Source organism: Corapipo altera, unplaced genomic scaffold (assembly GCF_003945725.1).
Source record: "Corapipo altera isolate COAL_440 unplaced genomic scaffold, ASM394572v1 48, whole genome shotgun sequence".
NCBI classification, from domain to species: domain Eukaryota; kingdom Metazoa; phylum Chordata; class Aves; order Passeriformes; family Pipridae; genus Corapipo; species Corapipo altera.
The window spans coordinates 2600098-2617116 of record NW_020884931.1 but is presented as its reverse complement, the minus strand read 5'-3'; the positions used below and the strand labels follow the sequence as shown (position 1 = coordinate 2617116).

Genomic DNA, 17019 nt, shown 5'->3' with positions numbered 1-17019 from the left:
TTAACTGCATCAGGGAAAAACCTTTGTGGTTTGAATTGAACACCACACTACTCAAAAGGCAAATGTTTGTACTCAGAGTCTTTCCTCACAGTCTCAACATGCACCTTGCAGGTGCTTTAAGAGCGTCCAACCAGTTTCCTGCCTGCATGACAAATGCTGACTGATATCTCCCACACTCCCAGAGCTGCCTCATGGTTGTATTAAACACCAAAGGGGTACACTAGAGACACACTGGAAGGTACAGAGCTGATGTTAATAACACCTAGCTGCAGTTTCTAGAGTTTTAAAAGGTTTTAGAGCAAAGATGACTGACAGTGCTGAATGATGCAGTGAACATGAACATATCCTCTCCTGACTATATGGAGTGTTACTGGTGCTGTCTTGAGCATATCAAAGTCAGCTCTGGTGCTGAGAAACCTTTTTCTTGACCCTGGACATCTGTGAGTACCAGCAGTGTCTTGGAATGATTTGCTTTTTGGAGGTTGCTTCTCTTCTGGTAGGTTGTGCAGACCGTCTATGTCATGGCATCTGATTCTCATCGGAAGTGGGAGATGTGGGGATCGTTCTCACTGCTGAGCCAAAGGGCTGATGAGCAAAGAGGAAATGTACAAGAGGAATAGGATGAGAGGAAATGGCATCTAGTTACACCACAGGAGGTTTAGATTGGATATTAGGAAATATTTTTTCATTAAAAGGGTTGTCAAGTATTGGACCAATATTGGAACAATGTCCCGACCAGGGAAGTGGTTGAGTCCCCATCCCTGGAGGCATTTAAAAGCGATGTAGATGTGGCATTCAGTGACATGCTTGAGTGGTGGGCTTGACAGTGCTGAGTTAAGGCTTGGACTTGGTGATCTCAAGAGGTCTTTTCCAACCTTAATGATTCTGTGAATCTATGATTCTATGAAAGAGTTGCTGCAAGCAGCAGTGTCACCCTGAACACCAGGCTCCTGCCAACCCACTATCCCTCCTCTCGTCCTGTCGGGCAAAGACAATTTCTTTAAAACCCTTTAATAAAATTACATTCTTTAAAAAAACAGCTTTTGAATCTCCTCTACTGGAGTTGTTTTGTATTTATTTGCTTGAAGGGCATCCAGGAGTGCTTCTTTGGGCACCACTGCCAAACCATCCTCTCCTTGCAAATGGGATGGATGCTGGCAGTACTCTGGATGCTGCACCAGGGCTGACAGTGGAGCTGAGTGTTGCTGTGGCTGGTCTGTAAAACCCTTGGGCTTCTCAGCCCCTAGAGCCATGCCTGGGGCCTGTGGCACTGCAGGTGATGCAGGGGCCCAGGAGTCACCTTGCCAGGGAGGCCTGGGCATGATGGTGGCACCTGTTCCTCTGCTCAGAGTCCTGAGGTGGCCTGCAGGTCTGATCAAAGTGAGAGAAAGGAAGGTGAGAGATGGCTAAAACATCCCAGCTGATGCACTGAGACCCCTCATGGTGTTCCCATCCCTCTCTATGGATATGTGCAGAAACAGCCCTGGGAGAAGGGTCTGCTGGACAGCCCTCAAACGCAGCCCAAATTCCCCTAGAGACACCTGGGTCTCCCCACACTTGGCTCAAGGGAGTCTAAATATCAGGACCTGCACTGGCGTGTGTATGATGCCAGGGATCCCACGCATTGCTGTGCACAGGGAGTTATCCCCCACCTGCATTAGCTGCTGCCTCTGCCTGTGTTAAGTCCTATTTTCTGCTGTGGAGATGCACAGAGTGTGTATGAGCCCTCTCTGATGGTATGTGCTGGCTGCAGCCATCATCAGCATCTCTACAGAAAAGCAAGCAAAAGCACCTGTGATATGAGGCAGGATTTTGCACTGGCTATTTTTCCACTTGTGTTGGAAAATAAACTGATGTACTCTAGCAAGAAAGTGCTTATTATATTTCTGTGGACTTCCAGCAGAGTCTGTGGCTCCATATTTCTCTGTTGGCTCTGCTCTTTTGTCAAAAAAGAGTGAACAATCCCTCACAGTTGTTTTCGCTTGCACTTTTGAGGTGATATTTTTACAGCAATGCAATGTAGGTCAAAATGCATTCAGGTTGAGAAGTGATAAAAAAACTTCTAAAAAGTTAAGCTCATTGACTTTTTAACACTTAGATATAAAGCAAAAAATAAAGTAATTTTTAGGATAGCTTTTAAAATTGCTGAGAGATGCAGTTGTCTTTTCACTGGCAGTTTCAGAACCTAGAGCTATGCTTTTTTTAGACTACTTTCATAAATGGATATTTTGTTACAATACCACCCAGATGAGCTGCTTTCTGACTCCTGCTTCCTAATTCTGGTACCTGCATGATGGGATGATTTCTTCCCATCAGCTTTTTACATGGCAACATCTGCTTTCAGTTCTTTCATTAGCCTTTAATAATAATACTCTCACTGCTGTGGCCTGATGTCTGATTTTATCACCTTCAAGTGCACAAGGGAGCTGGTTTAGTGAAAAATTCAGAAACTGCAGAATACTCTCCTTTTCTGTTGGAGCCAAGGTGCTCAAGGTTTGTGGGGTTGGGACCCTGAGCATCTTCAGAAGAAACCACATAGAAAAATGTGCTGCCTACAACACTGGTCTGGGGCTCAAGGGTCTGCTGTTAATTCCTGTACTGGTCTCCCATGTTGTGATGGACAAGTCCTTGACTCTCTAGTGTCTGAGGCTAAACAGAATCGTTTAGGCTAGGAAAGACTTGAGACCATCAAATAATGTATATTAGATGAGGATGCCAAAAACTTCAGAGGCTTGTGGATAAGCTGGTCATGAGATGCTTGGAAACCACCAGCAGCAGAAGAACCAGCGACAGAAGGGAGCAAAGATGGAGTATCTGATTCATTCACAGGCTTCTTGTTATTGAGGGTTTAGAAAAAAGGTAATTGCACTTCAGATGGAAACAGTGACTAAAAAATTATTCTTGATGGTTCACTTTTTTCGCTAAAGGGCTGTGGATACAGCTTCTAACTGCCTATAACGATTTTTAATATAAGGTAATTTCTGCTTAAATGAACTTGCAGATCTCAAGGATAATGCTAACATTTATCATCATCTATTAGATCTACATAGGGCTATATCACTTCTTCAGTAATAACACAGATGATGCTCATGAGAGGTTGTGTAATTGTACCTGCATTTTGAAAGATGAAGGATAAAAATAAATCTTGGTACAAATCAAGATTTTACTTGTAGTCATGAAGAGCCAAGAGTAAAGATTCAACATGATTATATGGGTATGAACAGTCTCATCCAGTACTGACTTGTTCCTTTTCGATTGCTGATGGTTTTTACCATCAGATTTCAGTAATGAGTGTTTCTCTCCCTGTATAATTCAGATGAATTTGTTTGATTTTGCATTGCAAATACAGTTGATGTAATGAGCCAGGGAGTTGTTGCAGCTCCTGGCATGGACATGTCTCTGGCCAGGAGTGCGGGAGAAGAATTCAGACCCTGTCTGACCAGGCAGGAGTGAGCTGGGGAGAGCCCAAGGCATGTGGATAGAGCAAAGGGACCCCTTCATGTTATCCCAGAGGAGTCCTCCTGGGTTTGGTTCCTCCATTGATTTCATCACTTATTTTGCTATATCATGAAGCTGCAGTAGGGTGTTAGGCTCAACAGTTTTTCTTTCCTGGACATCACAGGTTAGTAGAAATTCCTCCCTGGGAAGACACTATCAAATTCCCACATATTTCCTAATGAAAGAGCAGAAACCTGGAGTCACTTGTCCCATACAGTTTCTCCAGGAAGGGGTAGGGATGGCCACTGGTCTGTGGCTCAGCAAGGGTGGAGGGTTTATCTTGTTAGGAGACAGAAGAGCTGAAGAATGGCACAGAACTGGTCTATCAGTATCCAACTGCCTCTAGTGCACATGCCTGCCCTCAGTGTAATACATGGTAGGAGATAAACCATACTGAAAGCAAAGAAACTAGGTGGCTACTCTTAGCACAGCAAACCCAAGCACATTAGTTACGGATGCACTAGATCCATTAATTTCTCTGGTTTACCAGGAGCATAAGAAGGGAGAGTATTTTGCAGTATTTTGCCAACTGATTGACATTTAGGTGATGATGGATATATGGGCATAAAACTTTGCCCAACACACATCCACCCGCAGCTGTCGGGGTGAGGGAGGGGGGCTTCCTCTCCTAGTTCTGCAAATATGCTTAAAGAGAAAGTGTCCCCAGTCATTTGCCACTGCTCCAGGGCTGAATCACTCAGGAAGCCATCTCTCTTGATGTCGACATGATGTGTGTGTTAGAGGTAAAAAGAAGTTTTCATGCAGGGGACTGCACAGGAAAAAAGACTTCCCTGCAAGCCCATCTGTCCCAAGGCACGCAAATATGTTGCTGCAGCTTCTGCTGGCTAAGGTTACAATAAAACAAAATAACACTGTGAGGGAAAGCACTTTGTAACTCTGAGGAGGTGAGTCTCGAGGCCAACTCTTCTCGATTTTGGTGACTCCTAACATCTTTTTCACGAGAGTCTCTCTCACGTGCTCACTTGTCCATCTGGGGACACGGCAGATGACCTCTCTCCCAGAGAGGGACTCTAAGTCTGTGCAAGATCTCATGGGTTGCAGGAGGACCAGCAGGCTCCAAGCCAATGCAGTGGTATTGCTGTGACACTCAAATGCCAGTAAATTCCAAAATAAAGGGTTTGATCACAGCATTAAAAACTTCCCACACGAACCATTTTGAATGACTGGAGGGTGACAATCTAAATATAAATCTTAATTTTTTTTTTAAACACTGGTTTGAGGCACAGAAATACAGCTTCGGTTGACTTTCAAGAGGAGTCTGTGGGAACATCTGACAGCAAAATTAAGTTATATGTTTCTTGTGGGAGTTTGTTTCCTACAAAAACTGCAAACCCCTCGTTTCCCTGGCACTTAGATTTTTAAACCTGTAATCCTAACAGGATATGAACTGTTTTCAATTACCCCCAGTGATGGTATTTCATCCTCCAAAGGAATCACCTGGGGAGTGGAGGGGAACAGGGACATTTAGTGCCAATGCGAGGGTGTGATTTATTTTTAGAACCTGTGTGGTGATCAGCTCAGCCAAGGAAGTTTTGTCACCGATTTCAGCAGGTCACGAGTTCACACACAGCTTTTGAATTAGTTTGGGAGAATAAAGCAGTGGGAAGGAAACGGAAGATCTGGAAGCAGACAGAGGAATAAATGGGGTAAGAGACCAATTAAACTGGATAAAAGCAAAGAGACAAACAGAGGGCATGGTGAGGGCTTTAATGACTTCTATAGCACATTTCAAGGGTATTTCAGGTGAAACCTTTTTTGGATCACTCATTTAAATAGCGTCATTTCCACCAAAATAACTGGTTACATGACCAGGGTGAGGTGGATTTTAACCTTTATGTAATCTTCCTACATAAATGTAATAGTTGCACAAAATGTACTTTTAGGATACGGTATAAAGAGAATCACAGAGTCATAGAAACAGTTAGGTTGGAAAAGACCTCTGAGATCATCAAGTCCAACTTTTGACCAATCACCACCTTGTCAACTAGACCATGGCAATAAGTGCCACATCCAGTCATTTCTTGAACACTTCCAGAGATGGTGACTCCACCACCTCCTTGGGCAGTCCATTCCAACGTTTCACAACCCCTTCTGTGAAGAAATTCCTCCTGATGTCCAATCTGAACCTCCCCCGGCACAACATGAGGTTATGTCCTGTCAGGCTGTTGCTGGTTGCCTGGGAGAAGAGGCCAATCTGCACCTGGCTGCAACGTCCTTTCAGGGAGTGGTAGAGAGTGATTAGGTCACCCTGAGTCTTCTTTACTCCAGGCTAAACAACCCCAGCTCCGTCAGCTTCTTCTCACAGGACTTACCCTCTAGACTCTTCGCCAGCTTTGTTGCCACCAGCTTCTGGACTTGCTCCAGCACCTCCAAGGTGTCACAGTGTGTTTCTTTGTGCGTGATCAGATGTCCACTGGAGACGGAAGGACAATGAAACTCAGTCCCAGGAAAATCCAGCAACAGTCATCCTAACTCAGTGAAGTTTGTAGCTTGTTGGCTGGAACCACTGAAAAACCTAATACATGATTAAACCCCAAATCCCATTGCACGGGGTCTAATGAATCACCTGTAACTGCCTCACCATGTACACACCAGCCCTTGTGCAGGGCCCTGTCCAGCACACTTGCTTCTCTCCAAATTAAGACCACACCTTTTGTCACATCTCAGTTAGGTGGGAGCAGGATGGAGGTGTCAGAAATGCACATGTGCACATTGTAGGGTATGCTGGAAAAGGGGGAAGCCAGTGTGGCACAGTGGTGACATGCTGGCAGACAGCCTGAACAATCAGCTGGTACCAGCACATGCATGTGATAAAATGCCACGGACACATTTGGGAATTTGAGGCAGCCCCATCATCTCAGTAAACACCTAGTAGTGTAGCATAATGTAAACATAAACATAGATATAAATGCAGCCATTACGAGAGGGCTGAATTCTCCTTGCAATAAATTGGAGTAAGGGCTATTTTTACCCTCCTGCCTCTGGAGAGGGTTTTGGGGGGCCTGTAGGCAGACATATGCTCTGGCTGGGTACTGGCATTCCCGCATCTGCTCCCAGAGGGGTCACCAAGGGTCTGAGTGAGCCAGCCCAGACCTGAGGGCAGTAGATACAACCAGCAGCAGACACAATGGAAGTTGTCTCCCAGAGAGCTGGTTGTCTTCTCCCACCTCCTGCTACACACCAAGGCTGGATGCTTTCTCAGTGGCCTTTTGTTTACACCAGGATGAGGCCCTTGAGAGACCTTGAGAGCAACTGTGGGGGCTGCTGGTGCTGTTCATCCAGGTGAGTTTGCTCTTCCCCTCAATTTCTTGGCTGCCTTCTTGGAGAGCAGAGCTCAGTGCCTCTTGTTTTCCCATCAGGAAATGAGCTGATGTAGTGGTGGTTCCTGGTGGTTGCCCAGGAAAGGATACATTTGCAAACCAGTAAGGTACCAGAACAGTAACATCAAAATGGAGAGGTGTAGAAAGTGTAATTGTTACTTAAAAAAAAAAAAAAAGTATTTACAGAAAATATGAGTATTTACCAAATTAGTAGAATTTTCCCTCCATACCCTATGATGGAGTACTTTATGGTTGGAATTCTGAAGAAATTAAAATATTCCAAAATCTTAACTTCTTTGAACATGGGAGGTCCTGAATAAATCCCAGAGGAATTGGACTCCCAGCACAGCATTTTTGAGGACACCTAACATCAGTGGAATCAGTGCTAGACAGCCAACGTCTTCCCTTTCCCCTTTGCTGCTGGGCCCAGCATAACTTCTGGTGGCTGCAACTCTTCAGCCCTTATCCTTTCTGCCAGGAAAATAAGTTATGTGTGTTTTGGCAAGAAAGGCTGTTAAACCAGCCCCTGCAGGTTGTGTGACTGGCTGGGGTGTCCCAGCAGCAGCAGGTGCAGCAGGTGCCCTCCAGAGCATGTGCCCAGCACCAGCTCTCTCCAGGGCTTGTTTTTATTAGCTGAGGAACTGGGGACAGCAACAGGGGCTTTAGCTGGGTTTACAAACCAGAAAGGTTTGCACTTTGGGTCTATGTTATCTAGCAGGATTAGCAAGCCTCAGTGTTTGGTGCAGTGACATTTATCTGTTTGTTGTGTGATTGATCTTGTAAGGGCCTTTCTAGTCAATACCAAAATTTCCAGGATTTATCTTAATACCTTGGACAGATGGATCCTATTGATTTGAATGGAAGCTGTGGAGAGGGGATATATCATGAGTTCCTTATAACTGTTTACAGAGCAAACAGTTTCCATCTGCTTTCTCCTTTATTGTAAAGCAAAGGCAAAATTTAACTCAGCTGCAAAATTTAACAGGTGACCATCCTGTACATTAGAAGCACGTCACACCAGTTATTATCCTGCCTGGCTCTGTTTGACCACACACAGTTTAGTCAGCATCTGTGGAGTTCTGGGGTCTCCCCTTATGGCTCTGAGGTCTCCAGGCCATACATTTACAAGGGAATCTCTCAACCAGGAGGGGCTTCTGCCTTACCTCCTACTCTCCATGCTCAGAAAAAAACCAGTACTCACATACACATCCCAGGCAACATTTTTTTTTCTCCTGTTTATTTCAAAAGTCTTTGTAATAACTTAATTGCAACATTCCAAATGTCACCTGGAATTTGACATCCTCCCAGATGTACAGAATTCATACTTGACCATATATCACAGCATTAAAAACACACAGTAAGGTTCCCCAAACACCATCAGTGGGTTCTTCCACAGTGTCATTAACCACTAGCTCTAAGAATCCTTCCCCAGCACCTCTGCACTGCTTTGCAATGTGGCTGCACATCAGCTGTCTCTGCCTCCTAGGTCCATAACCATGCTTCTGTGAATGAAGGGGTGCCAAGCCCAAAATACCCATTTTTGTTTGTAAATTGTATATAATGTACCAGTAGAAATGTGATCTGTATCTAATTGGCTTTGTATATGGCTTTTAGTCCTCTTCATTCAAAGATTTTATAGTGGAAAAATCCTGAGCTGACACAAAAAATGGGACTGATTCATCAAGAGCACTCATAATTACGGTATGTGTTGGAGGCAAAGTTCCTGTCAACCCAGAATTAAAGCATTTTAAAAATTGCCACTTGTTTAAACAGATTTCAATCTTGAAATTTATTCCAGTTTAATGTTCTGCCAGGAAGCATCATCTGAAAGAGAGTAAAAAAATCTATGTTTTCTAATCACCAATTTACAGGAACTTATGCTTCTTCATTTTACCACTTGACTTGATAAACACAACTGAAACTGTGCTGGAAAAATGCATCCATCTCCTTTTGACTTCTAGCAGGCATTTAAAAGTCATTACATCTGTTTAATTGGGCTATTTATTACCTGCAATTCAACTGAGTTACTCCAGATTCAGGTAACAGCAGCACTTGCTTCTTAGAGCATATCACCTCTTTTGGCTTATTTAGGTAATCTCTGTAGAGTTCAACTCTTTGGGAGAATGTTGAGTGATGCTGGGCACTGGAACCTGCTGCAGCTGTTCCTCGCTGGCAACATGTTATTTTTTCTGACCAATGCTCAGCTGAAATTCCTTTTGGTTGTTACAAATGTCCCTGGCTAACACCCATATGCAACAGTAGCAGTAAAAAGCTTGTGTAAGATTTGCTGCCATCCTCTGATTTCAGTACCAGTGATGAGAAATGCCCCTAACAGGGTAAAGACAGCAGCAGAAACTGGTTCAGCAAGTGCTGCAGCTGTTTGTAGGGCAATGTCAGCACCCCAACCACCCAGCTGATGCTCTCCTGAACCCAAGCTTCTCCCACTGCTGGAGAAGCATCTGGCTGCTGTGGACAGCGGCAGCTCTGCTCACAGCTTTTGCATGTGAGATCCTTACCGCCTCATTTAGGATTATTTCGCTTTTCTGGTATGTTGGTATTGGGTGTTTGGTTTTTTTACTTGGGTTTTTTGTTTCTTTTTTTTTTTTTTCGAAAAGCCATGACCACTTGAAGGTCAGCTGTCAAATGGACTGAGCGATCAGTGCAGGAAAATTGAAAATCATGACATCTTGTGTGTAGGCTGTGAATAATGGACAACATTCTTTTGATCATTAAAATAGAAAATTATCTATTTTCCAACGTTTTTAGTCCATTAAGAAGGCAGGGATATGAGCACATTGCTGATGATCTGCACTGGTCTCCTGGCAGTACAATCACAGGGGCTGGCAGTGGGATTGATCCCACACCAGGGGAAACTTGGCCAGAGGAGGCAGCTGTGGATTGCTATGACATTCAACTCCTCTCCAAAAATGACAGACACCTCGAGGCAGATCCATTTTCTGCTGGAGACTGGACCATTATTCATGGTCTCTGGACCATGGACATGCTTAAATTTGTGGACATTGGCAACTCCATCCCTGAGTGCTATGCAGCCAAGGCATGGCCTCAAATACATTTTGCTTTCATATAGGTGAAGAAAATATAAGCCTTGCCTGCCCTGGTGCTGGCAGAAACCCAGGCTTTTCCCCAAGGTACAGGTGCATTGAGCTTTGGAAAAGAATGCTATTGTAATTTTGTGGTGCATGCCTGAGCTTTGGGACACCTTACTTTCTGCTCAGAGCACTTCTTCTGTTGCTTCACTATACTTGTAGGATGGTAAGACAATTTTCCCTTTTTTTTTACTGATAATGATCTCTTAGCAGATATAACCAGCCCTTGGTAATTGATTCATCTTGCAATATTTATATATGCTGTCATCCTATGAAAGTCTAAACAAATCTATCCATTTTATGAGGAAAGTAGGATCACAGGAGGATTACTGCTTTGCTGATGCAGGGGGGAATGTAAAATGAGTTGATAACTGCACCTGCATCCCAAACACTCCAGTTCCAGGAACAACCCAGGGTTCAAAGGTGGTCAGAAACAGTCTAGCACAAGCTATACACACAGTACTTCGCTGTGCTTCTCAAGAGAGGCTCAATACAATGTCAGTCTTCTTTTTCCCTTTTTTCTTTTTGCCTTTCCCTGTATTTTTGTATGTTGGTAATTCAAACAGCACAGCTGCTGTCCCTGATTCAAGGGCAGGGGCAGGGGCAGGCGTGTGTGATTCCTAAAGACAGGGACTGAGGTGATGGCAAACACCTCCTGAGGCACAACAAAAGGGATTGCCAGCATCACCCAGCCAAGCTGCTTTAACCACCCCAGTGCCAACTCCCAGCCACCAAACCAACCTACGAAGGAACATCTTTGAGTATCAAGAGTCAGTACATTACCCTTGATGCTGTAGGTATGTACTCGAGGTCTTTTTGATAAAAGTGGTTAGCAGCAAGTAGAACCCCATGATTTACATTTCTTTGCCTGAACTGGAATTACATTAGCATGCCCTTGGTTTGCAATTGCCAAACAGGTACAAATATTTAAGGTTTTGAAGGTTTATACATGCAGTTCTGTTTGCAGCAGTCAGGTAGGCTCGGTTTTAATCCCTTTAGAAGCTCTATTCATAGGAATTAATGTACAGCACAGGGCATTTTCCAAATGAGATTTACATACTTCTGGCTAAGAATTTGAAAAAAAATTAGATGAAATGGGCCAATGAAACAGGAAAGTCTTTTTACATAAAACTTAATCTTTAGCATATTTCACTGGATTTCTGTTGGTAGGAAAAATATTGTTTACTAATTTCAGCCATGATACACAATTTATACTCAGGATTTAGATTTTACAAAACAATTTTTAAAAGAAAAATATTCATAAGAGTGACTAATTTTGGTGTGTCTGGGAACATCTGCTGGATATTTTGCTGGTGTCAATATTTCATCTATTTGTAATTAATACAAAAAGGAAAGAGATACTAACCAGAAAACAGCACAGAACTGATCACTGTTTTATAATTCAATGCAGAAGTGAGCAAATACCAAAACCATTGAAATAAACTGCAGAAGTAAAACTACTGAGGCTTGTAATAGGAAACAGTAATGCCAGCTCAGTTAAAGATACCTACCAAGCTGTGCTCTTTTAAAAAGAAATAAAATAAACAGGAATGTTTTTTGCGCATGTACCTTGAGACTTGAATAACTGAAATCAGCTGGAACTTTGAAACTAATATTTTTGCAGAGAGTGCCCAACAAGGTAGTATTCCAGTGAGCTAAAAATGTGTTTGTATATGTAGAATAGTACTTTTTATTTTTGTAAATAAACAATGTTTACACACACAATCCCTCCCCACCTCCAACAATCTGCAAACCATTTTCAGATGTGCTTTCAGATACTGAGGTTTTACAATAAAATTGGAACTGAATTATTGCACTGCCTGTGCAGTCTATTGATGTTACCACAAGCAAAAATTTTCTGGACATAATTTTACTTGCATGGAATAGGAAATTATACCCATTGAGAAAACCTGGCTGTTTGATTTGCAGAGTCAGAAATAGCAGTAATTTTTTCTCATTGTTTATTGTATGTTATAAAAGCATTACTTTTGCATTGACTCACTGGCTTCAAAAAGTACTGTTACATCTTGCAAAGTATAAAAGGAATAAGGGAACACCTTCGTATTTCTTAAGACTGTTTGATAAAGCACCACCTGCTGGAGAGCCCAATCCTGAAAACACATGGGATGATGATATTACACAATTTTAAACCTACCTGCATCCCATGCTGAGTCTGGGCTTGGGAGCTGTCTGGGACACACCTGGATCTGACTTTAGACCTCTTTTTGGCTATGCAAACTTTAGGGCAATCGCATTTTCTTTTTGATGGTTTAAAGTCTTATTCTAATTACAGAGTGGATGTTACCTATTTAATAAACAAAAAGAGAAAGAAAAAAGGCATGTGTCTTTATTGGTAGCCACAGACTGTGGCTGTGTAAACTGAAGTAGTCCTTCCTCAGTGCTGTTGCTGTACAACATATTTATCATGCATAATGAACCACTTACTGTGTATGTACTAATATACATATCCTTTGTGGAATCTCAGTGGAATTGCCTATTATTTTCTACAATGTAGTTTCTGTTTCCCTAGCATTCATGAAAGCAGAATTTGAGCTCAAATATGGACATATTCACACACAAAAAAAAGAAATTGTATATTGGTTGTACAATGAGCAATGCACAGTTCATTAGTTATTTTGTGTGAGTCAAGTATTAATTTGCCCTAATTGAAGTTATTATGTAACATAGCATTTATTGTATTATTTAAATATAGCATTGCAAATGTGTATTGGTTTGGAAAGGCACATTAGTAATCCAATTAGAGCAGAAGCCATACCCACAGATTTGCTAGCGATCAGCAAAATACGGTTTTGTTTAGATTAGCTCCGAACATTCGTTGCGATGATTTGTCACTGAATATTTTTCAAGTTAAAGGCTGGAAAAATACTAAGAAGTGAGAACGGTCTCATTGCTACAGCTAATTTTCATATAATTATAAATTCATCCCACATAGGCAATCAGGTTTATACTCTGCCCACATACTTGGCTATATGACCTCCACTACTACTATAAGTCTTTCTTTCAGTAGCAAGCTAAGACATGACTGAAATATGGGTAAATGGTCATAATATACCCAAATTTTCACCCACAGAAAGCTGGGGAAGGGAAAAGACTCAGGGCCAGGGCTGAAGCAGTGCTGGGACACCATGGTCATAGAGAGCTTTGGTGTGATTCTTACACCTCTCCTATCTTCCACCAGTAATTCTGGTTGCAATCAGAGCTCCTAATTGGGCTGCCAACTAGCAGGTACATAGCAAAGACGCACAAATACCCATCTTGCATTTTCAGTTGTGCCTCCTGCTGCATGGCCCCAACCACTGCCTAAAGAACATTTATATATCTTGCTAGCAGTAATGGGAGTTACTTGTGCAATGCTTCTTCTGCAGGGAGACAGGCAAACTGCAGCCTCGTCCTTCAGAAACTTCCATGTGCGGCTGAGGTCACTGAGATTACTTCTCTGAACATCTATATGGTCTGAAGGACGTCCTTCCTTATTGCAAGCAAATAAAAAAAAATCTAAATTTTTTGCACAAAATGAGAACTGTGCTTTGCAGATGAGAAGAAACCAAAGAGAAACAGATGACATCTCAGTGTGACTCCAAACTTTGTCCAAGACACAAACAGGGAAGACAAACCCCAAGAAGTAAATGTAGTGACTTGCCAAATGCTACAGGTTTCACAAGAAACTATTCCTTGTAATTGTTCTGCCCTGAGCTCAAGGGGAAAGAGAAGATGCTGCTTCACCATTGTCCCTCATTAATTTTCACGTAAATTTTAATTTTCATCTGCAAGGTATTAGCACATGTGCCAGGTGAACGTGGTATCTCCTTTGTCTGACCAGCTCACACCTGTGCCATCATTGTTCTCACTAAGGGCTGGCTCACAGAGAAGTCCCAAGTCCTGTAGCTTTCTGCTGCTCCTGAATGCTCTTCCCTGGGCTCAGGCAGCAAAAGACTAACCTGGGGCATGGGGTCTGAGCCCAGGTCTGCACTGCCTGTACAACTTCTCAGCAGGCAACTGGGATGTCTTGGTCTGTGCCAGCTAGGAGTCACTGCTGCTGTTCTGCAGGGGGAGGCTGAGGAGGTTGTATTAGGGAAGATGAACTTTTAAATCCTAAGTTAATTGCATTCTTTCAAGGCTATCAAAAAATAAAACCTAGAAAAAAAAATTTCAAGAATGTAATACAACTCCCAAATTACCTGAAAAGAAAGTGCAATCTAGTGCAGTGTGCTTTCACTGTCCCACTCTGTTCCTTCAGTTTCCTTCTGATTTCTTGTGCTTCAGCCTGTGTCCAGGTATTGCTGGTATCTGCTCTGTCTGTGAAAACGAAATACCAGGTGGAATTGCACTTGGTGCAATTGGTGCATGTTTAGGGGTTACTTCACAAAAGGAGCAGGTTGCCCCAGGGAATCTCGAGCTGGACCATGCACAACCAAAGAGGAGTTAGGTGCCCATGTCTGGTAAGTTTAAAGAGGAATTGTCATTAAGAAAAATGCTAAAGGAAGAGCACAAGGGACTACAAATGACTGATCTCAAATCTCCTATGTCCTCTTGGCTCAGGTACTCATGCACACAGGTGATGGGTGCCCAGGTAGTGTTAGCAGGCTAAAGAGTAGAGACTTGGAGCTTGGTTTTCATGCATCCTTGAAAAATACTTCAGCCACTGAATATGAGGGAACTGTAAGGCCACCCTTTGTCAGATGCTTCCCAGTGAGACCTGGTCAGTAACTTTGCTCTGACCCTCTCATAAAATGGCTTTACTGAGCCAGATGGGGTTGGGGATTTTTACAGGGCTTAGATACGAACTGGAGGTCCCTGTAGTTGAGCTTCTAGGGATATGTGCACTGCAAGAAATAGGGGCACTGGTAAACAACTGGGCATGCACTTTATATGCCTCTGAGGCTAAGGAGAAGCAGAATGGAGTGTATCAAGGATCCTGGGAATAAATAAACATTAGACCTAAGTGCATAGAGCAGCAATTAGATGCTCAAATCCCTTGAGAAGCCCAGCTGTAGGACCTGGTCCAACTTCCCCTGGGGTCAACAGGAACTGCAAAGGGTCCTGCAAAGGCACCACTGTAAACGACGGTACCAGACAGACTCGGAAACATTTAAATCATGTTATAACAGACTGCCTTTGCCTAGATGCAGAAAAAGTACAGAGGAGGTATGTACAATTTCATATTACATCACTGTATTTCCCAGGCAGGAATAGGTAGTTTGACAACAATTTACAAACATTTAAACAGGACCCTAATTATGGTTATATTTATCCTTTAAAAACAACTTACTAAAACTCCCCCCACCTTAATTTGCAAATTTTTCCCCACAGAGTTCTTCAGCTCACAGAATGTTAATGCATTTGAACATGTTTTTATGAGCAAAATAATAAATTCTGCTGTTGCTTGGGGTCCTATCTATTCAAACTCCTAAGTCCTTTGGGACAGAGCCCATCTGCCTTGATTTATACAACACTTCACAGAGTGGGGTCCCTTCTAATGAGTAATAATCCTTATGATGGCAAATGTATCAAGATACAACCCTGAGAGTCTAGCTGCAGAAACAGAGCGGGGTCCCATTCACACTTTTAATTAACAAACACATAAACCATCATAGTTATTTACCTGTAGGAGTAATCTCAAGGGAAAATAACAAATTTTCATTCTTTTGGTTCCCCGCCTCGGCTGTTTCCAAAGATGTCCCCTGTGTCTCTGGACGGTGCCTCCCTGAAAGAGGTCTTTCAGCTTCTGCAGCCAGTCTTTGAGACTTCTCCAGACCATGAGCTGTCCCTACACAGCCTGCTTAAATTTATCCTTCAGTGAGCTTCAAATTAGGATCATGAAACACTTCGAACGCTTCCTGCTTCTTCAAAGAGCACGAGTGCACAGACAGGAAGGCACTCTGATGCATGGACCTTGGGGAGTCTCCCTACCATCAAGAAAGCTCCTGCCTCTTGAATGCGGACTCTAGTATACCACATAAGCTTAAGTGTGAGTCTGTGTCAGGCAGAAACAGAACACAATCATCACTGCCTGTTTCTGGCCAAATGCATCTTGACAAAAGCTGTGACTACATTTAGAGTGTGATACAGATCCATGTGTGATGGTTTATCTGCTGCTCTGATTCCTTTTCGTCAGGAAAAAGATACAATCATTGCCATACTTCAGCTGGCAGGCTCAGGTGTGCAAAACCTCAAATTAAAAGTTAGTTTTCCAAGGTTAAATTCCAAAACATTTTGTACCACTACAAATTTAAAGGAAAGCAAAAATGATGACTACCCCAAACCCAGACAAAGTAAAGTAAGTAAACAACAGAGTAAAATATCTATATGAAACTTCATGGAAATATTTTCAATCATTTCTAATATTCCCAGTTTGTTTTCATCAGCTTCTTCAATTTATTCAGTGACCAACCTAGTTACTCATGGTCTTGCCTACAACTTCAAAAGAAGTTTCCAAGAGCAGGTCACTGTGTCTCAGAATACAAGCTTCAGTTTTGTTTCTTGCCTGGAATCAGCAGAAGCCTTTTTATTACCTTCATAGCATAGCAGAGAGAATTTAGAGAAATGATCCAGAGCTGCGCATGTATTTTGAAAGAGATTCGCAGTAATTCCTCTGCACCCATTTGTTATGCTAAACTACACACTCCAGACCAGGTTTGCTTCTGGTTATTCAGTGGTTTGGGCTAGTGCAGGTTAAATATGGCTTAAGATGGTAGCAACAGCCAATGGTCAATTTATGACTTCACATCAGCATTCTGGGGGAAGCTAGCTTTTGGGGGGAACTCCAAAGTACTGCTCTTCTGTATAACCTACACAGTCAGATTTGTGGGAAACAAGTACAGGGCTGGAGCCCTCAAAAAACTGCAAGGAAATAATTTGCATGAATCTCTGCAACAATACTGCAGAAGCAAAAGATGCAAATTTAGGACAACAGAGAGCCTGCGTTCATTTTAGTGACTTATTTTAATGTGAAAGTAATGAAATAAGCATTTCAGTGGTGATGCAAACATTTGACCATACTGGCTTCTCTTGCATTACATGAAGTCAGTACTGAAGATGACAATTGCCTGTTT

General features: G+C 42.6%; 1 protein-coding gene across 1 annotated transcript in view; it reads right to left on the bottom strand.

Moving 5' to 3' along the window:
* Positions 1–8069: 8069 nt before the first annotated feature.
* KCNK12 (potassium two pore domain channel subfamily K member 12) overlaps positions 8070–17019 on the bottom strand; it is a gene marked incomplete at its 5' end in the record, with an annotated part of 28163 nt that continues 19213 nt past the window's right edge. Inside the window, one exon of the mRNA XM_027659225.1 lies at positions 8070–14263. Within this exon, the coding sequence (XP_027515026.1) occupies positions 14227–14263 (37 nt within the window). The remainder of the gene's footprint in view (positions 14264–17019) is intronic.